At 41.2% G+C, this 26515-nt stretch overlaps 1 protein-coding gene across 1 annotated transcript in view; it reads right to left on the minus strand.

Moving 5' to 3' along the window:
- Nucleotides 1–1615: 1615 nt before the first annotated feature.
- LOC126412953 (cholinesterase 1-like) overlaps nucleotides 1616–26515 on the minus strand; it is a 53258-nt gene continuing 28358 nt past the window's right edge. Inside the window, exons 5-10 of the mRNA XM_050082845.1 lie at nucleotides 21671–21891; nucleotides 18631–18796; nucleotides 15327–15505; nucleotides 12053–12176; nucleotides 7523–7655; nucleotides 1616–1763 (exon numbers count right to left, since the gene is read on the minus strand). Of these exons, the coding sequence (XP_049938802.1) occupies nucleotides 1616–1763; nucleotides 7523–7655; nucleotides 12053–12176; nucleotides 15327–15505; nucleotides 18631–18796; nucleotides 21671–21891 (971 nt within the window). The remainder of the gene's footprint in view (nucleotides 1764–7522; nucleotides 7656–12052; nucleotides 12177–15326; nucleotides 15506–18630; nucleotides 18797–21670; nucleotides 21892–26515) is intronic.

Raw genomic sequence — 26515 nt, forward strand, 5'->3', positions numbered from 1 at the left:
ACAACCTCATGTCTCATAATAACATAAACAGTATAAAATTCCGGAAACTGCTTATGTCTTTCTCTGGTGCGCATTTCTTCATGTGACTCTAAAATCAGCCACTAGATTGAAACACAGACCAGGAAACATCAAGTGTTCCTAGGTACACTATCCTCTAGGTACAACACTCTCCTCTACTTCTAAAGCGATAGTTAGATATTGAAGATGGTATTCTCGTGTTGTCAGGCCGTTTTACATTCAGGTTATTCTAATAGCACTCCGTTTGCAATACTTGTTAGACGAAGAAGCTCTGCCGTCGCTGATGTTTGAAGACGTTTGTACAGGACGATGATGCCACACCATATCACGAGCTAGGTTCCTAGACATATCTGAATATTCAGTTACCCTCAAAATTGGTGTGCCGTAGAGATCTTGAGGAGTGACCGCCGCATTCACTGGATCTAAGTCCATTAGCGGTCTCTCTGTGGAGGCATGTGAAGGTAACTGTGCATGCAGTGAAGATAAGAAACTTTGCGCACTTCAGGAAGCGCTCTGTAGATATTTGAGATTGCGTTCCGGTACGTGTTGGTTAAAGTCCATGAGGAATGGATGAAGAGGGTATCGACAGTCTTTTAACTTGCCAGAGAACACGTCTAGTACACTGTGTAGCCGTTATGTGTTGTCACAAGCATTTGCATGCTTCGGACAAAATATTAAAAAATGGTTCAAATGGCTCTGAGCACTATGGGACTTACCATCTGAGGTCATCAGTCCCCTAGAACTTAGAACTACTTAAACCTAACTAACCTAAGGACATCACACACATCCATGCCCGAGGCAGGATTCGAACCTGCAATCTTAGCGGCCTCGCGGTTCCGGACTGAAGCGCCTAGAACCGCTCGGCCACATCGGCCGGCACAAAATATTAAGTAAGGCGAGATTTGATAAAGCTATGCTCAGATGAAGGGCACAACTGTTTTCTCGTGCTGATTTCTGTCTGTCTGCTATGTCAAATGACGCCTATTTGATCTGAAAATTGCGAGGTGCGTCCAACTGGCGGGCTCCCATATGACGAGTTAGTTGGTAACAGAGTCTCACAGGATTTCTCCCTCACCCAGCAAACACTAAATTTCTGTTTATCCATCTGGCTTGTTTTACAAGGCGATTCTACACCTATGGATCGCCCTGCTAATGACAATTTGAGTATCTCTCTGTTTAAGTTTTTCGGAAAGCTGTTTCGGTGATTCTAGAGCTGCGAAGTGTGACGTGTAAGTCCTTGGAGCACAACCAGTTGGCAATAAGCTGTATAACTTCACATTTTTGTAAGGGAACTACTGATTTATTTAAATAATTACGAGAGAGAAATTACACAGATGAGCACTGTGGTTTTTGTATTCAGAGTGCATATGTTAGAGTGGTAAGCATCTAAAAACTTAAAAAAATGTTTGTGGCCTTCACTGAGCGTAGTAGTGCATTTATCATATGAAGCAGGATTTTCAAAGACAAGCTGTGAACTGGAACTGTTAACGGAAATGAGACTTAAATTGTAATGATTTATTGTTTTATAAACCTAACAGATCAACGTTTATTTATCACTGAGTTGTACATGGCAAAGAATATCATAGCATATAACTCATCAGGAAGACAGTATTTCTCTCCAGAAATCCATCCGTTCCTTAAGGAAGTCTTGACGAGTCACAAATTCCAGTTTCATATCCAAATAGTTGGATGCATTCGCCCTCAACTTTTCCCATACCACTGGACTTCCAGATGGAGCCGGATCCCTGGAAAACGAATGACAGTTCTGTGATATAACACGTGCAGCCACGAGAAGTATAACCTACAACTACGCTGCTCTCTAATAACTTCAACATTTCACTTATTTTGTATATGTGTGCGAGCTGAGCCAAAATTTTTAGTGTACAGCAAACTATAATGAAGAACAATAGCATTTTGTCACAAATCTGGAATAAGAAATAAAAACTATGTTCTAAAAAATTTAAGAAAATGGACATCAAAGTTGATAAGTTACTGTCTAGGTGCACCTATACAGAAGTTCCACACGCAGACCAATGTCAGTGTGATAGACATGAATTGCACCTGGAAGACAACTGGTTGTCCGAAAGTGGAACCTAGTAGATCCTGTGAGAATAAGGGAAGGATGAACAGTGAGGGTGGGTGAGTGGTAACTATAGAGGCAGTTGAGTCTGAAGACGATAGGTGGTTAAATGCTTCTCTTTTTGGAATCTATAGACCTTGTTAATGATTTTGAACTATAGGAGATTAGGCCAAGAAAGACCAAGATTCTATAATCTGTATTCGATGTTACTCATTCGAAGTGAAAGCTCAATAAAACTTCGGTCTTTTCTTATAAATACAGTGAAATATCAGTGTCACTGCCAATAGTATGTAAAAGGCTTGTTGAAAGTGGTACACGGACGTCCAATCGGATGAGTGTATTTGAGTAGGAAAGCAGGCTAGATCAAGCTAGAAGTTTTTTCTATTGCCATCCATGAAACATCTGCGAAAAGAATGTCTCAATGAGTAAATTGATGCCCAATCTATATTACCCTAATTTACTCCATGGCAAGGCTGCATGACACAAACCTCTCTACAAAATAACGGTATCATGGAAAACCCAAAAACGGTAGTAATGACTATTCATTTTCAGGAGTCTAGTCGCCGATTAACGTTACATCAAGTTGTAGGAGGTCAGTGACTAAGGGATTTATTGCTAGCGCACACGAGCAGATGTAGTTTCGATAGATCGCTCACGCGCTGCCTGCGATATGCAAGCTGTAACAGAATCGCAGTCCAGAGAACAGTGTCGGCTGCAGTAGGAGCAGTGTCGGCAGTAGTGTTGGTAGCTCGCAGTCGGGCGGTTGGGCCGGTCGTGCCTGTGCAATGTAGTATACGGTAAAAATAGTCGCGCGCATATTGTTACAACTAAATTTGTACTATTGTTATATCAAGTCCCATGTAAATACTTTAAAAAATCTTTTAATAATAATCTTCCTTATGAAATTAACTTTTGACAATCATATATCTGAATTTAAAGAATTTACTAATTTCTGCAATCCGTTGTCATCCTGATTATCGTAAAGAAAAATGAGTTGTTTCTTTTTATACATGACAAATCTAGCGGCCAGCATTGCACTGGGCTGTGCCAGAAAAAATTCTTATAGGAGCAGATATATCCGCGTTATCCGGTGACTTCTTTGAGGTAAGAATTTTCAATTTATTCAGAATGATCTTTCAGGGCCATGACGCAGCACTGCTGACGTACAAATTTACTAGTTTAGATTCACAGTCAGTTAATTATTGATAGGTTATATATGAGTCACATTTTTCTTATTGGGCGGTTAGTCACGTTATTATTGCGAGGTTACGGAACAGTATTCTGTTGGGAGATTACACTAAATATAAATGTATAGATAATTTTATACATATTTTTTCTGTTGGGACGTTACAAAGTATAAAGAAGATTCGTAGTAATTGAATACGTAATTTTTTTAGTTGCAGAATGTGTCACTGTCACATGCTTCTACTATACAGGGTGTTACAGAAAGGTACGGCCAAACTTTCAGTAAACATTCCTCACACACAAATAAAGAAAAGATGTTACGTGGACATGTGTCCGGAAACGCTTAATTTCCATGTTAGAGCTCATTTTAGTTTCGTCAGTATGTACTGTACTTCCTCGATTCACCTCCAGTTGGCCCAATTGAAGGAAGGTAATGTTGACTTCGGTGCCTGTTGACATGCGACTCATTGCTCTACAGTACTAGCATTAAGCACATCAGTACGTAGCATCAACAGGTTAGTGTTCATCACGAACGTGGTTTTGCAGTCAGTGCAGTGTTTACAGATGCGGAGTTGGCAGATGCCCATTTGATGTATGGATTAGCACGGGGCAATAGCCGTGGCGCGGTACGTTTATATCGAGACAGATTTTCAGAACGAAGGTGTCACGACAGGAAGACGTTCGAAGCAATTGATCGGCGTCTTAGGGAGCACGGAACATTCCAGCCTATGACTCGCGACTGGGGAAGACCTAGACCGACGAGGACACCTGCAATGGACGAGGCAATTCTTCGTGCAGTTGACGATAACCCTAATGTCAGCGTCAGAGACGTTGCTGCTGTACAAGATAAGGTTGACCACGCCACTGTATGGAGAGTGCTACGGGAGAACCAGTTGTTTTCGTAGCATGTACAGCGTGTGCAGGCACTACCAGCAGCTGATTGGCTTCCACGGGTACACTTCTGCGAATGGTTCATCCAACAATGTGTCAATTCTCATTTCAGTGCAAATGTTCTCTTTACGGATGAGGCTTCATTCCGACGTGATGAAGTTGTAAATTTTCACAATCAACATGTGTGGGCTGACGAGAATCCGTACGCCATCACGTCATCAACACAGATTTTCTGTGAACGTTTGGGCAGGCATTGTTGGTGATGACTTGATTGGGCCCCATGTTCTTCCACTTACGCTCGATGGAGCACGTTATCATGATTTCATACGGGATACTCTACCTGTGCTGCTAGAACATGTGCCTTTACAAGTACGACACAACATGTGGTTCATGCACTATGGAACTCGTGCACATTTCAGTCGAAGTGTTGGTACGCTTCTCAACAACAGATTCGGTGACCGATGGATTGGTAGAGGCGGACCAATTCGATGGCCTCCACGCTCTCCTGACCTCAACCCTCTTGACTTTCATTTACGGGGGCATTTGAAAGCTCTTGTCTACGCAACCCCCGTACCAAATGTAGAGACTCTTTGGGCTCGTATTGTGGACGGCTGTGATACAATACGCCATTCTCCAGGGCTGCATCAGCGCATCAGGGATTCCATGCGACGGAGGGTGGATGCATGTATCCTCGCTAACGGAGGACATTTTGAACATTTCCTGTAACAAAGTGTTTGAAGTCACGCTGGTACGTTCTGTTGCTGTGTGTTTTCATTCTATGATTAATGTGATTTGAAGAGAAGTAATAAAATGACGTCTAACATGAAAAGTAAGCGTTTCCGGACACATGTCCACATAATATATTTTCTTTCTTTGTGTTTACTGGAAGTTTGGCCATACCTTTTTGTAACACCCTGTATCTTTTACAGCAGTCAAGTAGTGTAAAAATCGACTATTTATTACAGTACTAAGCGTACTGTGTATTTGCATTCGTTCCATAAACGTGGTTCGTTTACTGCACAGGCTTTTGCACTTGGTGGCTATTCGAAAGTGTGTAACACACGCTTGTGTACCGGGCAACACTCCAACTAACAAACCGTTCAGTATCTGATGTGATGGAACCTTCCTTAAACTTCATATATTGTTAATCCACTGTCGCTTGACCGAAACTACACTGATTCGAATAGAAGATAAATGTTTAGTAATAAACAATCAAACCTTAGTACGACTTGGGATTCAAGCACCACGAAAAGATGCTATCAGTGTGCTAAACGTCTAAATTACATAGGAAAAAAGCTACAACATCAACGAACTACTTTAATACATTGGTCACAAAAAAAACACTCCACAATGACAAAAGGAAATTAACAACGTTATTATGGCCCAGATCGACGACAACAATGGCGGAATTATTTACTTGGATGCACCAGGTGGCACCAGGACAACGTTTCTAATTAATCGATTTCTGGCGGAAATACGTGCTAAACAACACATCGCACTTGCTCTGCCATCATCCGATGCTGCAGCCACACTTACGGAAGGAGGACCAACTGGCGATTCCACCATACAACTACCGTTGAATACAGACGAATAACAATTACGAATGTAAAATCTCAAGAGCATGTGGACGGGGTGAATTTATAAAGCAAGCTAAAGTTATTTTCTGAGACAAATCCACAATGGCTCATAACAAACCACTCGAAGCCGTGGACAGAACATTACAAGTTTTGCGAGGAAACTGAAGTGGTCGGAGGAGCTCCGTTCATAGTCACAGGAAGTTTTCTACAAACACTTCAAGTTATCCCCAGCAGACGAGATCAATACATACTGAAAAAGATCGCGTCTCTGGCCACACATACAAAAACTGCGACTAACAAAAAATATGAGAACTGAACCATCGAAGGATGACACAACAGGTCATTTTACTCAACAATGTTACAAATATTCGAAGGCACATATCCTACGTACCAGACGACTGGCCTCATTAAACTGAACAGGGATTTCTGCAACACAGCCACTTCTGAAAACGAACTCATCTATCAAACTGATGCAAACATTGTTCACAACTGTAGCAATCCGGACTGGCTATTCGAAAGCTAACAATAATATCGTCGACTACATCAACTTTAATATTCAAGAGAAGATTCCTGATGAAGAGAGAATATACAAATCGATTAACACGATGGTAAACGTTGATGAAAGTGTTAACTTCCTACAAAATTTCTAAACTCTTTACAACTAGCGGGAATGCCATTACACTGACTTCGACTTAAAGTTGTATCTCAGATCACAAAACTCAGAAATCTCAATTCACCAAAAGTATGTAATGGAACAAGGATGATCGGTAAACAGATATCGAATAACATCATCAAAGCCGAAATCATGACTGGAAAGTACAAAGGACACACACTATTTATCCCCAGAATGCTACTGATCTCTACTGAGCGGCCATTCCATTTTAAAATCCTGCAAATTCCAATCACATTAGCCTACAGTTCTGCATTTAGCAAAGCTCAGGCACAAACTTTAAAATACTGCTGCATCAACCTCGAAGACTACTGCTTCTATCACGGTCAACTATACCTAGCTTGCCGTCGAGTAGCAAATTCGAAAAATTTGTACATTTATACACCGAATAACAAAATGGCAAACGTTGTTTGTAAACAAGTGCTGTAAATACTCGGAATATGTTATCAATGACAACTTTTTACCTCTTATACTTTAACAAATACTGTAAATAGTTAGAATATGTTTCCAATATGTTTTTACCTCTTATGCTTTAAAGTTTATCCTTTCATTACAACTACTAAACAATCGCACATCAACCCCCTGAGCGAAGCCGGGTATCACAGCTTGTGGGACGTAAATCGAGAAGTCAGTTTGTGCACAAAATCCTGCACCGGCAACACTTTCTCAGTAATGGGCGGCGGTAGAGGCAGCATGGCTCAATATTTCTGCTGGGGAGCTCCAATGATTTATCTATTTGTTGAGTCCATGCCACGTTGAGTTGCTGCACTACGCCGGGTGAAAGGAGATCCGACACGACGTTAGGCGGTGGCTCATGACTTTTGTCATATATGATGTGCGCCTTGTATCGAAGTGTTCCGTGTTTCGGTAACTCGCTGCTCACTGAGTGATAGGTTGGCAGTGAAGCCCAGGTGGGTGCCGTGGCACACTGCTGTGCCAGCAAATCGTATTACGGCGAGTGACTTCCTCGCGGGAACGAGCCCTCTTGCCTTAGTCTGGCGCTGTTACAGCCTGATTAACTCTCTCTTCAAGTGATTGGTGATTCAGGCCGCTATTGCCAGCTAAAACTAAGTAAGCAGAATTATTATTCACAGGACTTACCCGTATTTGGGGAAATTGGTCCACAGTGTTGTCAACTGACTTGCCACCTTCCCATCGTTGGAGTTAGGGTCCGTGTCTGGTCCCAATACGCCATTCGGAAACAGATACGCCGTTTCCCCGGCATGCATCATACCTGCAAAATATTTTTACTTCAGCTATAGTTAAGAATGTTTCAGACTATCAAAGCCTAACTATATTTTTCTTGAAAAGTGCTACACAGATGCGTATGCATTTCCAGTACTTCTGTTAAAAAAACGTCGTAGAATGTGCAACAGTTTCTCTAACTGACGCTAACTGTCCAACAACATAGTTCAGTCAGCCAATAAAAATGTGTTAAGTATGCAAATGGTAATCTATGGAGCCACGACGTCGTTGTTTCTTATTGCCAGAGAAGTGCTAAATAGAATGATTCGATTACCGATGCATACTATATTGAGAACAGCTAAATACAAAATTAGTAGTTTTTTAAGGAAGAGAAAACCAAAGATTGTGAATTTTATGCTGGGAAAACTACTTCGTTACGTTTACAAAGGCAGACATGACCTACAGTGACAACAGCGACCGGTACATTGGCAAGGATTACGCCTGACACCTACAGCTACTTTAGGCTAAGCGTATAGTCAATAGTGAGTCCGCTTAATTGTTACAGAAGCGTGCTGGAAAAGATTACAGAATTTTCGTCACTTGTGAATAGTACTAACGCGGCAAGTTATACCCGCTACAGAAAGCTGACTGTAACTAGCAATAAACAGCAGCGAAATCTTAAATTTCGAATGCAATACACATCGGTAAGGCAGGGAAGTTTGGGTTGGGTTGTTTGGAGGAAGAGACCAAACAGCGAGGTCATCGGACTCATCGGGTTAGGGAACGACAGGGAAGGAAGTCGGCCTTGCCCTTTCACAGGATCCATCCCGGCATTTGCCTGGAGTGATTTGGGGAAATCATGGAAAACCTAAATCAGGACGGCCGGACGCGGCATTGAACCGTCGTCCTCCCGAATGCGAGTCCAGTGTCGAACCACTGCGCCACCTCGCTCGGTGGAAGGGAAGGACACCAGTAGTTATAGACTGTCACTTTACATGAAAAACTCAGCAATGCTTGGTGTGATAAATATGGAGTCAAACTACGAGATAACGAAGAAAGACATGCGTCAAACTAGAAACACAAAACAATAATTGTTTCTTTCTATCGTCACCTACATAAAAAAACAAAATGTGAACACTTTGAAGAGAGCGTTAGAATTATAACGTATAATGTCCTCGATCATCCGGAAGTGGTTAGGAGAATATTTCAGACTGTCAGCTATGCGTTGTTAGAGGCATGATTTTAGAATGGATAACAGGGACAAATAGTTTCGAGATAGTGTTCTAAAACTGCCTCGGAAACTGTATTAGCTACTTACTCGTGAGTTAACAAGCTAGATACATTGCCAACAAACACGGTCGAACTTTCGTATTCAATGGAGGTCACGACAAAAATATTGTGTATAATTGATCAATAGTAATGAACTAGAATTTGAAAAAGTAGGAAGGTATATCTCCTTAACACGGCTGACAATTAGAGACCACAGTATATACGTTTGTGCCGTAGAAGTCTGTGCTGAATTATATTTGAGAATTACTGCGAAATCAGGTAATGCGGCGTAGCAGATTGAAAGAGGCCGAATCCTTGCTGACAGATAAATGGTCGGGAAAGTCAATAGCGATAAACGATTAACACCTTCTGATAGAGATCGATCCTATGCTCTTTCGTTCCGATGTCATAATAATGAATGACCATATAGATAGCGGTTTTTGGTCCACAGTTCGTGGAGCAGAATTGCTGGCTTGATGCTCGCTCACTATGATGACACTGAAACAACATTACAACAATACTGAAATATTAAATACAGTCTTCTGAAACAGTTTTTCGAGCGACAGGTAGACAGTTGCTACTTTCGACTGCTATATGGCTGGGCAACTGAAAAGTAAAAAGTTAAGTCCTATCGCATGATTGGCTGGTACAACAAGATGGGCGGATCCAGCAGCCTAATTGGAGAGGTTTTTCCTGCGATTTTCTTCCGTCAGTGCATACACAGCCTGGCAGACTAGTGAAGCATCCTGAAGATGTGGTCGGATGTTAATGTTACTTCGTACACGTACACAATTTCGGCTGGCATGTAAATAAACAGAACGATCACCAGAGAGCATTAGTGCTGTTGCTGTTCGTTCAAAAAATGGTTCAAATGGCTCTGAGCACTATGGGACTTAACACCTCTAGAAGTTAGAACTACTTAAACCTAACTAACCTAAGGACATCACACACATCCATGCCCGAGACAGGATTCGAACATACGACAATAGCGCTCGCGCGGTTCCAGACTGAAGCGCCTAGAACCGCTCGGCTACAGCGGCCGGCTGCTGTTCGTCTTAAGTATTGTTACTAGACCTGTCACAGTATACAAGGGGCCTGAATAGCGTTTACACGTCGAATGATAACTGTGAAGGACAGGGAGATGCTGCGTACTAGAATGAGGCAGCGTTATCAACAGTCAAGAGATTGTGAAAAGGGCCTCATTGTGGGGCTCCTTCGGCCCGTATGGTCAAGTCGTGCAGTATCCAGATTTGTGAGACATTCGGATGTTGGACTGCATGGGGACGTCAGAGCAGGCTGATGTGTCGTCAAGACGCCGCTCCAACAAGTCTGGACATCACAAGGGAGGATCGCCGTAATGTGAACCAATCACATCGTAACCTCTCCACATCTGTGACCGCCATTCGAGAAGAAGTAATGGACCCCCTGCAACATTCTGGGCTATCACGAACAGCTGGTTGTAGTATAGAGAACCCGGACTATGAGGTCATTGTCCCATGCGTAGACTGCTGTTAACAACACAAAACACACTGCTGTGTTTGGAGAGATGCCATGACTGGGAAGTGTGGAATGTGGGCCCATGGGGTTCACGGTGTTCGGAAATAAACAATAGGTGTGCACAACCCAGAATAACCATGTTTGCGAGTACAGTGGCGACCTGAGGAAAGGTCGCAGTTTTCCAACGGTTTAGAGACCCTGTGCAGGGTCACTGCTGGCGTCATGGTTTGGGGAGTCGTCGGGCATGACTTTGTGACACGGCTTGTAGTGGTTGAGCGAACTGTGATGGCACAGCGGTACGTCACAAACATCCTGCGTTCTCAAGTCTCAGGCGACAATATCGTGGTGCCATTTTTCAACAGGGCAATGCTCCTTCATACATGGCATGTTTCTCTATCAAATGACACGGTAATGTTGAGATACTCTCGTGACCAGAAAGATTCTCAGATGTATCCTCGATAGAACATATGTGGGAACAGCTCCGGTATCAGCTCTGTCGCGATACAAAAATCTAGGATATCGAGGACCAGTTACAACGTTTGTGACGCAGCTTGCTTCAGGAGAGGATACAATAGCTTTATGACATTAATCGCATCCAGGCCAGAGGGGGTGCAACGTCTTAGCGATAAGTAGGTTCATACCGCCTAGATGGCTCAAATTTGACTCTATTAGTAAACAATGAAATAACATCACATTTGTTTTCCTTCCGCGAAGTTTCATTTAATTTCCTCCTGCCCTTCTGGGCGTTTCACTTTTTTTCTCAAAATGTATATGTAAATGATTTAGTGGGTAATATCGGAAGCTCCATGAGTATGTTGGCAGATGATGTGGTTGCCTTTAACAAGGTAGCAACGTCAGCAGCCTGTATCGAAAGATAGGTGGATCTGCATAGGGTTGATGAATGGTGCAAGGGTTGGGAGTTGAACCTGAACCTAAAGAAATGTAGCATAACGAGCATATGTAGGAGAAGAAATTCACTAGGGTACCGTCGCAGTATTGATGACAAACTGATAGAAACAGTGACTCTAGTAAAATATCTAGGAGTAACCATCTGGAACGATCTTCCGTTGAATGACCACGTAAAACAAACAGTTGGATAAGGAGATGCCATACTTAGAGTGATAGGAATTGATTCACGAAAGAGGAGGCTAACAAAACAATTGTTCGACGGATTCTTGAGTGTTAGTTATGAGTCTGACACACTTACCGAGTTGGATTAATAGAAGTGGTAGGTGAGATCCAAGGAAGAGCGACGAGTCTCGTCATGGGATCGTTTAGTCGGTGAGCGAGCATTGTGGGGATGTTCAACAAACCCCAATCGCAGACGATGCAAGAGAGGCACAGTGCTATTTTACCTCCGGAATATTTTACCCAAGAGGACGTCATCATCATTTAAGCATACAGTAAAGCTGCATGCCCTCGGGAAAAATTACGGCTGTAGTTTCCCCTTGCTTTCAGCCGTTCGCAGTACCAGCACCGTGAAAATTCGAAAAACTAGACCTAATACGGGGATTTATCGAGAATCACGCGCCATTCACGAATGGAACAGACATGGGGGCGGGGGGAGGGGGGGGGGGGGTCAAATAGTGGTACCAGAAGTACCGCCACCCACCATCAGGTGACTTGTGGAATGTAGATGTAGATGTAGCTGAAAAGCAGTGCGTGGTAGGGAACACTTACCGTATTCTATCGAGCCAGTTCCGTTGTAGCTGAAGTAATAGAAGTGAACTGGTATGTTGCTGGAGTTCGCCACGGCCCTAGCGAAGGAGTCCGCTGGTTGTATGAAGTACACGTCAGAAAACAGCTGCAAATAAAAAGTTACTTTGTAGAAAAATTTGGAGATGCTATTCAAGCGCATCAAAACATACAGAGCAGTACTTCAAAGAACTGATTATTTCCCCCTGTAAGCATATACAATGTTTGACATTTGAACCGTCGTGCAACAAAACTATTGGGAGAACACAACTTAGACGCAGTGCTTAAGCCACCGGATTTCCATTAGGGAGGAGAAGGGGCTCAAGTCTCAATCCTATCTTCCATATTTAGATTTTCTGTCGTTTGCCAAAATGGTTCAAGATAATGCCGGCACGGTTAATCTGAAAAGGACACGACCGATTTATTTTCCGATCTTTGGGGGAGTCTTGATTATTTTCGCCTTTAACAACACTATTGTCGACGGATTGTATCTTCATACCATCCGAGGAAGGGGTTAAGGCAGTGGCAGATGGATACTCTGCTGACCTCCCAGAATCACACTCACTGGAAAAGAGATGCACAACTTACATTTACCTAAACGTGAGCTAAGTAAAAGAAATAAGAGTTTTTTCCACGTATAAAACACAGCGTAACTCTGTTAGAACTAGAAATTTGCTTCTAGTGTTTGTACTGTGTTCGCCTTCCCTACCATATATCTCACATTCTCGTTCCATTTCATACAGTTTTGCAACTTTACGCCCACATATTTAAAAGAATTGACTGTGTCAAGCAGGACACTATTAACAGTGTATCCTATCAGTACAGGTTTGTTTTTCCTACTCTCCCACAATAACTTCATTTTTCTATATTTAGAGCTAGGTGCCATACATCACACCAACTAGAATTTTGTCTAAGTCATCTTGTACCCTCCTACAGTCACTCAACTTCAACACCTTACCGGACACAACGGCATCATCAGCAAACAACTGCAGATTGCTGCCCATCCTGTCCACCAAATCATTTATGTATATAGACAACAACAGCGGTCCTATCACACTTCCTATAACATCCACGATATATATATACATATATTTATTACGAGTGGAATATGAACGTGTGGATAATATTCATTCAATTATGTAATTATTTCTTAAAAAGATGATAATTATGTAAAACAGAGACAATATTTGTCTCACATTCTTTGTTAATCTATGTCATTCTTTTCTTTTGTTTTGTACCCTTTTGTTGTCTTCTTCTGATGTACATCGCCGACGCAAGATGCGAATCGATTTGAAGTCTGTTAAATGAAAAACATTTAATGTAAAATTATTGTACTTTTATGTTCATTTGCTGGTAAAAACAAATAGAGCCAAGTGCGTTAAAACTATTTATGATTAATTATTGAAAATTCACATCATGTTTTAATTATAATTTTGTATTAATTGCTTTATCATAGCTGCAAGAAACGCAGCCATTCTTAGTTGAGATTATATAGCAACTTCGTCTGTACTTCTAGTTGAAAATAGCATGGGTTTGTGTTAAACTAATTTTCAAAACAATTTAATAATTTTTTATCGGTGGCATCAATTTAAATGATTAAATAGTTATTGGGAAAAGGAAAATCTTAATTAAAAAAGAAATCCTCTATCTTTTGTTGGCCGCCATCTTAACTTTTATTAAAGCGGCAAATTTAAATTACTTGGAACTGCAAGCAATATTCCGATGTGAGAAATAAATGTGCACCGGTGATACTGAACTCTATTTATAAAAGAACAAATTAATCGAATCAGACTGCATTTTCTAAGAACAGTGCTGATGGTATTTATTGTTGAACAAGATTTCATTGCTGATGTATGTGGCCAAAATTAAACTACGCACGAATCACGGGGAAAAATATTTCTGGTAGCATACGTCAGTGTTGTGTGCGGGTGGTATTCTGTGGTTCCCTTTCATGATCAATTTGCTAAGAATAATTAAATCCATCGAAGACAAAAAAAATTACAAAAGCTCTGATGTACTATCTGTAATTTTAGTGATATGAACACAGCTTACAGTCAACATTATTACACTATGTCAGGTGGAATTCTTGTGTAATTTGAACAAAATAATTATCCGGGAGAAGTTATAGTTTGAATAATGCATTATACATGTGTATAATATTGTCAGTATCATTTGCAAAATCAAATCAATGCAACTGGTAAAAAAAAAAAAAAAAAACAGAGTGAATTCAAACCGCAGAATACCATAGAGTATCGAATCATCCATATTCATTGCACATGTCGATGTTGATGATACACAAAAACCGCCACATTCCCTGGGTACTCCTAACGATACCCTTGTCTCTGATGAAGACTCGCCGTCACGGACGACATACTGGGTTCTATTAGTTAAGAAGTTTTCGTACCACTCTTATATCTGTGAACTTCCATAAATTTTGTTAACAGCCTACAAAAGGTCACCGCGTCAAATGCTTTCCGCAAATCTGCCTGTTGCCATTCATCCGCAGTTCGCAGTGTTCAATTGGCTCTGAGCACTATGGGACTTAACATCTGAGGCCATCAGTCCCCTAGACCTAGAACTACTTAAATCTAACTAACCTAAGGACATCACACACATCCATGCCCGAGGCAGGATTCGAACCTGCGACCGTAGCAGCAGCGCGGTTCCGGACTGAAGCGCCTAGAACCGCTCGGTCACAGCGGCCGGCTGTTCGCAGTGTATAATGTGAGAAAAGGCCAAGCTGAATTTCGCTCGAGCGATGCTTACTAAAACCATGCTGATTCCTGGACATAAGCTTCTCAGTCTCAAGAAAGTTTATTATATTCGAACTGAGTATATGTTCAATGATTCCGCAGCAAACTGCAGTTAGGGATATTGGCCTGTAATTTTGCAGGTCCGTTCTTTTATCCTTGTTACATAGTTATTGGAATGAACTGCGCTTTTTTCGAGTCGCTTGGGACTTTGTGCCGGGCGAGAGATTCACGATAAAAGAAAGCTAGGCAAGGGGCCAATGCCGTAGAGAATTCTTTTTAAAACCTAATTGGAATTCTATGGGGAGCTGATGATTTATTTTCTTTCACATCTTTCAGTTGTTTCTCTACGCCAGGGATGCTTATTACAACGACGTCCATACGGGAGTCTGTCCGATGGTCAAATGACGGTATGTTTGTACCATTCTCGTGTGTGAACAACTTCTTGAACGTTTAATTTAAAACTTAGGCTTCCGTTTTGCTCTCCTCAACTAGCACACCAGACTTACATCAACAACAGCTTGCATATCCTCTGTAGAGAAGCCCTCGTCCCCAAAGTAGAATTGCTCCAGCTGTTCCGCTGCTCGGGTCCGCTGTTCCTCCGTGGGTAGCGGCAGCTGGGAGCCGATCAGCGCCGTGAAGTTCTCCTTCATGTCGGCGATACCCTCTTCTGTTAGGATACTGGACACTGGAATATACAAACAACTCTCCAGCACAAGGCAGCTTTTGCTTTATTTATTTCATTACATGTTCGCGAAAAGGTATGTTTAGTAGCTTGTACAATGGTCTGTGGTGGACAGATTCTAGCCCCTGAGAGTGATTGCTACAACACAGGTTTACGTTATAAACGTTAGATTAACACTTAAGCCTGGTGGTTCTTCGCGAAGCTTTTGAAGATCATATACGTATTGGCATCTGATTTTTTCCAGTTTACCTCTTTTCTTCCCTTGTTTAATCTTAGAACGATACACAAAGATTCAGAAAAAAATGAACACCTTCAACGACCATAAACAGGACGTTCATATTCACAGGACGGGTACATTCGCATGTTCTGCAGGAATTCAATCATCGACACTTATAAGGCGCGAATGGCGTCCTGTGGTGTAGCTATCCATGCTGCATTCACCTGGTTCCAAAACTCGTCTGTGGAGGTTGGCACTGGGTCACAGCGTTGCACCTGTCGTTTCACAGTAGTCCACACATTTTCGATTGCCTACAAGTCTGGTGATTTGGCGGACATTGGCAACATTCTGACATCCTGTGACACCACGAAGGCACGTGTTCGTGCAGCAACATGTGCTTGTGCATTGTCGTACTGAGAAATGGCATCTGGAGTGTTTTACAGAAAGGATGTGGATAGGGGTCTGAGGATGTCATTCACATTGGTCATACTGGTGACAGTGCCCTGGGCACACACCAACTCTGATTTGTGGTTACACCCAATAGCACCCCATACCATAAGGCTTTGAGTTGGTGCTGTACGTCTTGTGCTAATGCAGTCACAGTGATGCCGCTCCCCCTGTCTGCGGCGAACCAAAATGCGGCCATCATTTTCAAACAAGGGTTCCTAGACTCGTCCGAAAACACTGCCTGATGCCATTCCTGTCCCCAGCGATGTCTTCTATACACCATTGCCGTCTAGCATGTTTCTGCACGTTTATCAAAGGCAGGCGGAGAAGTGGGTGACGCACACGTAACCCATGCCGTAATAAACGGTGACGGACTGTCACCCGTGATAGTGTTCAATGTGTTACACAATTCCACTCTTGCGCCAGATCAGAGGAGGACGTAGATCTGCCCAGTAATGCCATTCGAATTAGGTGTCGATCTACTCAGGGCTGGTCTGGGTGTTGCGACCTGAACCATCTCGTCGTGTTATACGACATTACGTGAATCATTCTGCATACAGCCGTTGCACTGCCGAAACTCTTTGTCCCACACGAGCAGTAATTTCCCGGTTGGATGTAACGCATTCTCTCATGCCAATAATGCGCCGTCTTTCAAACTCCGTGACTTAACCGTACGTTTCGCGCATACGTCTGCCAGCCATCGTGCACTTCTGCTCAAGACTCAGTGGTCCATTACCCTCGGTTTATAGCGACAACGAGAGCCACAGGCGCATTTTACAGGAAGGTGGTGTTGCGTCGTAGTGTCGATGTTGGCCTTGAAGCCGCGGGCCGACATGGTTCAAATGCTAATCATTTCTGCACAACATACTAATGTACATATCCTGTGAATATGAACGTCCCATCTCTAGTCGTTCAAGCTTTCTGTTTTTTTCTGAACATGAGTGTCCATCAGAGCTGAAGTGATCAGCCTTAAAGGGAGGTTTACTTTCTTTTAGTTAAAAAAATCGATACTTTTAAAATGCATTTTTGGATCCATAAAAGTGTTTAGAATCCACCCCTGAAACCGTTTTTCCGAATACAGAACGGAAATGTTTGTTATTCGCGGTTGAACAAAAAAATGCACCTGCCATAAATCGGCCTTTTTCAAGCACCAGTTTTTTTCTTTCGGAGGACGAGTTATTGTACCGGTGCATGGGAGGAAACATACAAGATTCCAAGCATTTGCATTCTGGTGCGAAGACTGTGCAGATTGCGACTTTCCTGGCAGTGAGCAGCTTCAACGAAGGGGACTATGGACGTCACCCTGGGGCTCTATTCGATGCAGTTCGCCAAGCGTTCGGACGACCACCGGATTCAAGAGGCCGAAAACCGCTTCTCACTCGCCGTACGAGCGGCTGTGTAGCAGCGCAGGGTGGCCCAGATCGAGCAGAACGCCCTCTGTGAGGAAGAGGAACAACTAGTTTATGGACCCGGAATAGCAGATTGAACGTAAGTTGCATAATTCTGCATTTACATGTAGTCAAAACTTCAACGCGTTTTTCTCTAAATGACTTTTTTCCCGCGCGGTATCGCAACTTCAAATCTACTGAACCGATTGGCATGATTCTTTGTTTCCGGCGAAGCTAACTAAATTGTCTAGGAGTTGTATCACTTTTATTCCGATCCATCAACTATAAGTAATTTTACTTGGCCGTCGAAGTCGAAAAATCGATGGAAGAAACCATATTTTTTTCAAATGGCCTCCATTTTGTTTCCTATGGTCCACATAACTTAAGCGAGGTACAACTCCTAAAGAATCTTATATACCTCGCTAACGTCAACTCAATTTTGATTTCAGACGAGCGGCTAACCTGTGACATACTTCTCGTGAAGGTCTACATCGAAAATTTTGTTTCGTTCCGACGGCACTTCCGCCTTTGCTCTTCGACATTTCTGGTCGAAGAAATTCCAGTGTGAAGAGGAAATGTCAATAAACATTTTGACTAAATTTGACATTCATATCTATAATACATCCGGAGAAAAAAAATTCTCAAAGAAAATGTTTTTTTCGGGTCAAGGATAGTAAAACTCCCCTTAAGAAAGAGAATAAAGGCAAGCCGCGAAATTGTCCTACAAAGGTTGTTAATGACTTTGGTAATTTACGAGCGCCACTATAAATTTTGGACACTAGTGCAATTTCAACGTGCTGCGACCAATATTCTCGAAACTAAATCAATTAAAGAGTACGTTTTTTCAGTAGTGTGCAATGACCATACTTACTCGAAAATCGAATACTTGAGGCAAAACGCGGCGAAACACACAAAACTCGTACTCAGAATACGGGGGCGTTGAAAAGAAACCCTTCGTCACACTGTACTTTGCAGATCTCTATGCAGATCGTAAGTATTACAAAAAATACAACTGAGTCATATATGACCCAAGCTGAGTAAGTAAAGGCAGGGAATTCGCAGATCTTTTTACTTACAGAAGGGTATGATGATCCCCTCTCCAGAAGTGACGCCCAGAATTATGGGCACCTGGTTGTAGCTGCCTGCCTTGAGAACGTCCGCTGGATGCTCAACGATCATCGCAGAGTCCGACGGTGGCTCCACGACGGGCAGGAACGCCAGCGGCAGTGGGCAGCGCTTCTCCTGTACGAGGGTCGCCATGTTAGTAAAACCGAAGATATTACCTACTTGTTGGTCTAAATAAGAACGGTTCGGCATAACTGTATACAACGTATCACCTGAGCCAGAAAACTATCCAAAGCAATGTAAAAGCAAACACTTGATCTAGAGCACCATGTTACTACAAGAAACTAGTCTACAATAGTAACGGCGTTTCTTTTCATAATGGCCAGTATTATCGTTTAGTATTTACATGACTCTCTAGACATGCTTCACAGGAATTTCCTGATTATGTCAAGAGTTGTTTAGCAGTCTTAAGTCGAAGTAATTACATGAAGTGTGCCGCGGGTTTCTAAATTGGTTCCTTCGTTGTTTCTAACATAATTTAACGATCATCCTTTACTATTGTCAAAACTTGCAAATTTAATACTTTTTTCAGCCTATACAAGTACAAGACTTTGAAACTTAAAGCATAAGACACGTCAGAAAGGGAAACAGTTCGATTAAACAACATCAGAAAAATATCATAAAACTTTATAATGTGTCGAAAGTATACAAAATAACATGAGTGGATGTATTAATATAAAAGATGGCAGCTATAAAGGCCACAAGAAATAGGAAAGCAACTGGAACAGATGGATTTAATGCAGACTTAATTACATATGGAGGAATGCTGCTTCATTTTAAACTGCTACATATTTTGATAACTGTTGGAAGCAGAAGAATATCCCTCAAAGCCGGAGAAAGGGTAAAGTAAAAGCAACAGTACAAGTAAGGCAAAAGAAGCAACATTTTGCTGTAACTAAGAGTAATAAAAGTTGTTGATACAAATTATAAACTATATCCAGAATTATAAGCAGCAGATTTCAAAGCATTCTTGCTAAACGTACGGGTTTTTGGAAAAGACATGCTATTTTAATTTTACAAGTTACTGAAAACAACAAGAGTTTAACCAAGGAACACAGTAAATATTTTTAGATACCGACAAAACCTTCGGTAATGTTTTAAGAATAAGTCTCGAATGTACGTAAGTGGGAAGGATACTACAGAAATCTGATATCAGCGTGTCCGAAAATTTATCATTGTTTAGGATCTAGTTGGAAACTCTCAAACCTTGCCCAACAAACAAGGAAATTATGCATCAGTATTAAAAATACTTCTATACACTAACTACTCTACACTCATTTCAAGGAAAGAGAGTGTTTTACAGGCAGCTGTTGATTAACTGAATTAGAGATGTTACGAATATAAAATTACAAATTTCACTGCAGAAAACCAAAACCATGGTTTTTATAGGAAAGCACCCAGCATGGACTAAATTTTGTAGTTAATATTAAAATACACTACTGGCCATTAAAATTGCTACACCAGGAAGATGACGTGCTACCGACAGGAAGAAGATGCTGTGATATGCAAATGATTAGCTTTTCAGAGCATTCACACAAGGCTGGCGCCGGTGGCGACACCAACAGCGTGCTGACATGAGGAAAGTTTCCAACCGATTTCTCATACACAGACAGCAGTTGACCGGCGTTGCCTGGTGAAAGGTTGTTGTGGTGCCTCGTGTAGGGAGCCTATCGCGATTGCAGTTTATCGTATTGTGGCATTGGATGCTCGCGTTGGTCGAAATCCAATGACTGTTAGCAGAATATGGAATCAGTGGGTTCAGGAGGGTGATACAGAACGCCGTGCTGAATCCCAATAGCCTCGTATCACTAGCAGTCGAGATGACAGGCATCTTATCCGCATGGCTGTAACGGATCGTGCAGCAACGTCTCGATCCCTGAGTCAACAGATTGGGACGTTTGCAAGACAACAACCATCTGCACGAACAGTTCAACGACGTTTGGAGCAGCATGGACTATCAGCTCGGAGACCATGGTTGCGGTTACCCTTGACGCTGCATCACAGACAGGAGCGCCTGCGATGGTGTACTCAACGACGAACCTGGGTGTACGAATGGCAGAACGTCATTTTTTCGGATGAATACAGGCTGTGTTTACAGCGTTATGATGGTCGCATCCATGTTTGGCAACATCGCGGCGAATGCACATTGGAAGTGTGTATTCTTCATCGCCATAGTGGTGTACCACTCGGCGTGATGGTATGGGGTGCCATTGGTTAGATGTGTCGGTCACCTTTTGTTCGCATTGACGGCACTTTGAACAGTGGAAGTTACATTTCATTCGATCCCTGAAAAACCCTACATTTCAGCAGGAATATGCACGACCGCATGTTGCAGGTCCTTGTACGGGCCTTTCTGGATACAGAAAATGTTCGACTGCTGCCCTGGCCGGTACAGTCTCCAGGTCTCTCACCAACGGAAAACGTCTGATCAGAGGTGGACGAGCAACTGGCTCGTCACAATACGCCAGTCACTACTCTTGATGAACTGTGGTATCGTGTTGAAGCTGAATAGGCAGCTGCACCTCTACACGCCATTCAAGCTCTGTTTGATTCAATGCCCAGGAGTATCAAGGCTGTTATTACGGCCAGAGGTGGTTGTTCTGGGTACTGATTTCTCAGGATCTATGCACCCAAATTGCGTGAAAATGTAATCACATGTCAGTTCTAGTATAACATATTTGTCCAATCAATACCCGTTTATCATCTGCATTTCTTCTTGGTGTAGCAATTTTAATGGCCAGTAGTGTACATGCTGAAGTAGAGGCGTCTGTTGGGGAGTTCAGTGAATCATTACATTAAAACTCTGTACACCTGATATTGCTAAGCTACAGTCACTATTTTTTTTGCCAGCATGACACATTTCTGTGTCCATGATGATACTCTTTGGAGCATACCACATTATAATGCGTGTATGCTTTGAACTGATGGTTCGGCCGTAATTTGCTCATTTAAGTGATACTCATGTTTTGCGCTAGGAAATGGTTCACTTACGAAGTCCGTGAGTGCGAGAGAATCATCTCTGATGAGGTCTGAGTAGTTGGCGGCGCGAAGGAAGGCAGCCAGGCGCGCGTCGTTGTCGTCAGTGTGGTTATCGCCTTGCGTCTGGAAGCCGAGCGCCTCCGCCATCCGATACGCCCTCTCGCGTGGTATGTCCGTCAGCCCCCATGGGGTCGTCGCTACCCCACTCTCCATGATCACCCCACTGAAGAGACCTGCAGAGAAATTTCACCACAATGAAACAGTAACGAATGAATGTAATACACTACTGCGCAGTACTGTTTTATTGAACATTCGTAAAATATTAAATTTTATGTCAGGCTATTATTTCAGGATAGATACGAAACTTTTGGGAACAACTATACTCGAGATCGGACAATTTCGGAAAATTAGATTAAATTTTGTCTCCTATACTTAAAAGTAGAGACATGTGGGCCTTACGGCAAGTACTCATCCCAGAATTCGCCAGAAGTTATTTAGGAAATCGTCAATGGCTAAAATCAAACTCACCAGACAAGTAATGATCTGCACTACGTCTGCATACTGCGTACGAGTACATTCATGGTGTCCACACTTTTAAACTGTATTGTATTAGTTGTTGCCAATTTCCTTTTAATGTCAATGAATACGTTTCTTATTTCATAGAAATGACTGTTTTGATTTCCGTAATGATGTACTGTAATCTTGTTAAACAGGAGGCGTTCAAGAGAATATTGCCACATCCTAACAGACACCACACTCCTGCTCATTTTTGTTATACTCTGCGTCTGTAGTGCATTAAGCGGCCAGTTAGTTTACCGTCGAATACGATGTCTGATAATGAGAATACTATCCTTTGTCTTGGTATGTAATATGGTATTTAGATGGGAGTATATATAATGCAATAACATGAAGTTGTGGACGCTACACTTCAAGCTAAACCAGCTTCCAGTTTATAAACGCGGATTATAGGAAACGTACTGAATGCAGTAAATACATTATTATATGCAACAAGTAATCCACCAAAAACTTCGATGAGGTGAAAACTGTCATAGAAGCAATAAATCTCTTTACCGACTCATAAGAAAGCATAGCGTATCTAAGCTTTGAACTGAGGGGGGACGGGTGGAGGGCGTATAATGTCTCTTTTGAAATATTCAAGCCGATATATTTTAAGTAAATAATAAAAGGACTCTGAATAATATTATATGGACATAAACGACAACTTAATTATGAAAATGTATTAAATTAGCATCAAAGAAAGACTAGCGATTGCAATGTAATAAGAAGACATTATTTACATTAGATGAGATCGTAGTGCATAACGTTCTCGAAACTAACATTATTATCTTTGTCATTATATATAAGAGAAAACAATATTTAAAACCACTTCGAGTCAGATCATTTCTTCTGTTGTATATAATGTACGCTTGCTATTGTAAAAGGGTAGCTTTTGTTCTATTTGTTCTCGTACGTAGCGAATAATTCAAGTGTGTATTCTGTGCTTAGTGTAAATATATTTATAAAACGTGAGTGCATTGTGTTATTTCAAGAACCCATGCAAACAACTCTTCCTGAATTAATAATTGCAAGAAGTTATTTAGCATTTTTTCAGACTCTGCGAAGCGAGCAGGGGTGATCTTTGACTGGCAGCAATTGGCCGCCATTACGCGGCGTATTTAAATTTATTGTTTTGTGTAACATATCACCACAGCCGGAGCAGAAAGAATCATTTCAAGTTATTCAATTAACTAAAGTGCAAAGCTTCACTAACTTTATTTCGTCAAAAAATGTATTCTTTCAAAGATACGATTTATTCTAGGTCAGTGAACTTGGCCTGCATTACATTTCGCCGAAAGCATTTGAAATAACTTCTAGGGAGCCTGGCGCTCATTTGAAACACAATTTAATATTTATCTTTGGCCACCTACTGTTATATTATCCCTTTCTCGTGTTTCACTTAGTAATAATAATAATAATAATAATTAATAACCACAGAATGGAAGGGATAATATAGGCGGTTGGGAGCGGGATAGCGGGAGATAGAGGGAGAGTAACTCAGGTACGTTTCGCGGTGAATGACGAAATAGTTTCGAGATTTTATGACAAATGCGTCTGGATGCATTTTCTACGGGTGGCCGCAGCTACCACTATTTCTCACTGAGTGCACCCTTCCGATGAAACCAGTTCTACAATTGAGTCATTTGTTTCTGAAGCCAATCGAGCTCCAAAACAAGAAGAAAATGAGTTAGCGGCGGTATATTTTTCTATGAAGCAAAATGTGTATTTTAGTGCTGAAAACAAACACCAAATACAACACTGTCACGATTCAGTTGTTTCTTCATCAAAGCCAGAAACATAAGGGCCACAGATATCAGAGACATGTCTTCACAGCAGGCCTTTTCTTGATGTTGAAATAATTAGATTAAATAAAGTTTTTCGTGTATTGAAAAATCGAGTGTAGTGTAAGCATGTGCAAATCACTAACCTCTGGGCAAACTTATTTCCTGATGAGGAAATTGCCCGTCGTAATAATAACAGAAAGCAACAGAAATCTAGATACCAAGTGAAGCAATACAATCATTTTAAAAAAAAAAGCCATGCTGTATACAGATATATAAAAAAATATTGGCGAAGTGTGAGTAGGACTTGCGCACAGAGGGTTCTCTGCAAACTTAGTTATGTTTATTTATGTATAGTACATTCATCCTGAGAATCGAGAATCTCAACGATTTTTACCTGTTTTTGATATAGCTACTGACAAGATATCACTGCTGGGAATTCCAAGACCGTATCAAAATCTTTACAGAAGTTCCTCAGAATTACACCGGACGTACAAAATGAAGCGAGGAGGGGACTTCATTTTATGTATGCAAATATAGAACATTTTATAAAGTATTTTTATTTACTTACTAAAATATAATTACAACTTACATTTTATGTTTGTGAGCAGCAATGTTCGCCTGTTATGCTTTTGACGGAAGATGAATGCAATGTATATTCTCATTGCAAAAATATGTTTTTGAGTGACATAATTACAGTTTAGCAATTTTCAGATTTTTCACTTTACTTGTACCGTGAAAACTTGCTTCTTGTGAAATTTTATGTTTGTACGTCAACGGGAAGTACCCTACAGAGTTTAAAGTACGATTTTCGAGTAACAAAATATGTGACATAAATGACCGTATCTTTTGAGTGCATTGACTTAGAATCTGAAAATTTTTACGCCGCCAAGGGACCATAGACCATATGATATAAATTTGAACTCGATACGCCAATCTCTTCAAGAACGAAAGGGGTCGCAACAGACAGACAGATGGAAAACGAGAAAAAAAAATTCTTGCTATATAATTGCCAATTAGCAATTTTCGGATTTTTTTGCTTTACTTTTACTGTGAAATCTTACTTCTTGGCAAATTTCATGATTCTAGGTCAACGGTAAGTACGATATATATTTGATGAGTGAGTTTTCGAATATCAAAACAGGTGACATAAATGGCCATATCTATAGTCTGTACTGACTTAGAAGCTTAAAAGGTTTACATCGCCAATGAAACATGCATCTTAGTATGTGACATAAATTTGAATCCGATACGCAAATTTTTTCAGAGAAAAAGGGGTCTTGGCAGACCGACAGGTAAAGTGATAGACGGAGGAAAAAAGAAAAAATATTTTTTCGTGTTACGTAATTACAAATTAACATTTGTTCTTTGGGGCCCACAGTGCAAAATATGTCTTTCAGTGATGTGATTGTTGTGAATAAATCCAGCTACACTGCTATGTAAGTTGTTTATACTTTATCTTATTCACGATGAGCCCATTTCGGCAAATTGCCATCGTCAGGGGCTATGCAACATTGTTGCTGTCATGTCCTGTCTGTTTTAGAATTATTACTATCTCCCAGGTGTACAGTGGAGTTGTATGTCGTTTCCATACGTGGTATTTTTCTGACTGCTTGGATGATATGGAAAACAAGTAATATCCGACATACAACTCCACTGTACATCTGGGAGAAAGTAATAATTTTAAAACAGACAAGAAATGACAGCAACGATGTTACATAGCACCTGACGATGGCAATTTGCCGAAATGGGCTAGTCGTGAATTAGATAAAATATAAACAATTTGCATAGTAGTGTAGCTGGATTTATTCATACAAATTAACGATTTTCGGATTTTTTCCATTATTTTTACTGTGAAACCTTGCATCTCGCCAAATTTCATGTTTCTAGGGGAACGGAAAGTTCCCTGAAGATTTTGATGAGTGAGTTTTCGAGTGTCAAAATACGTGACATAAATGGCCATATCTTTTGACTGAAGTGACTTATAATCTTAAAATTTTTACACTGCCAAGAAACCATAGACTTTAATATGTAGCATACATTATGACTTGATGCATCTACCCACTCCTGAGAGAAATGATTCTGAACGGTCGGACGGATAGAAACACTGACAATAAAGTGAGGCTACAAGGGTTTTATTTTTAACGGATTTATTTGTGGCATCAAACCATCATCTGCTGGTGATACCTCTGAAGTTTGCCTACAAATTAAAGACCTTTTGGAATATTCAATTCATACTGAATTAAAGAGCCTTTGTCCTTAAAGAAACGAGTTACAAGTTATTCAGCACATCTAGATGTATTAGAGGCGCTAAAGTGATGGATATAATCGAGGAAATTTGTATATTATTATAGGAAAGATTGTCCTCTAGCACTAACTGTGTAAAGGACAATGTCCACTATTAAAAGCATTATTAAGACTGTACGCAACAAACGTCAAATGGGCCAGATGTGCAATCATACTTTCATGTTCAAAACTTTAGTATTTCATCACAAACGAATGAAGTAAGTAGGCAATT

Source organism: Schistocerca serialis, chromosome 7 (genome assembly GCF_023864345.2).
Source record: "Schistocerca serialis cubense isolate TAMUIC-IGC-003099 chromosome 7, iqSchSeri2.2, whole genome shotgun sequence".
NCBI classification, from domain to species: Eukaryota; Metazoa; Arthropoda; class Insecta; order Orthoptera; family Acrididae; genus Schistocerca; species Schistocerca serialis.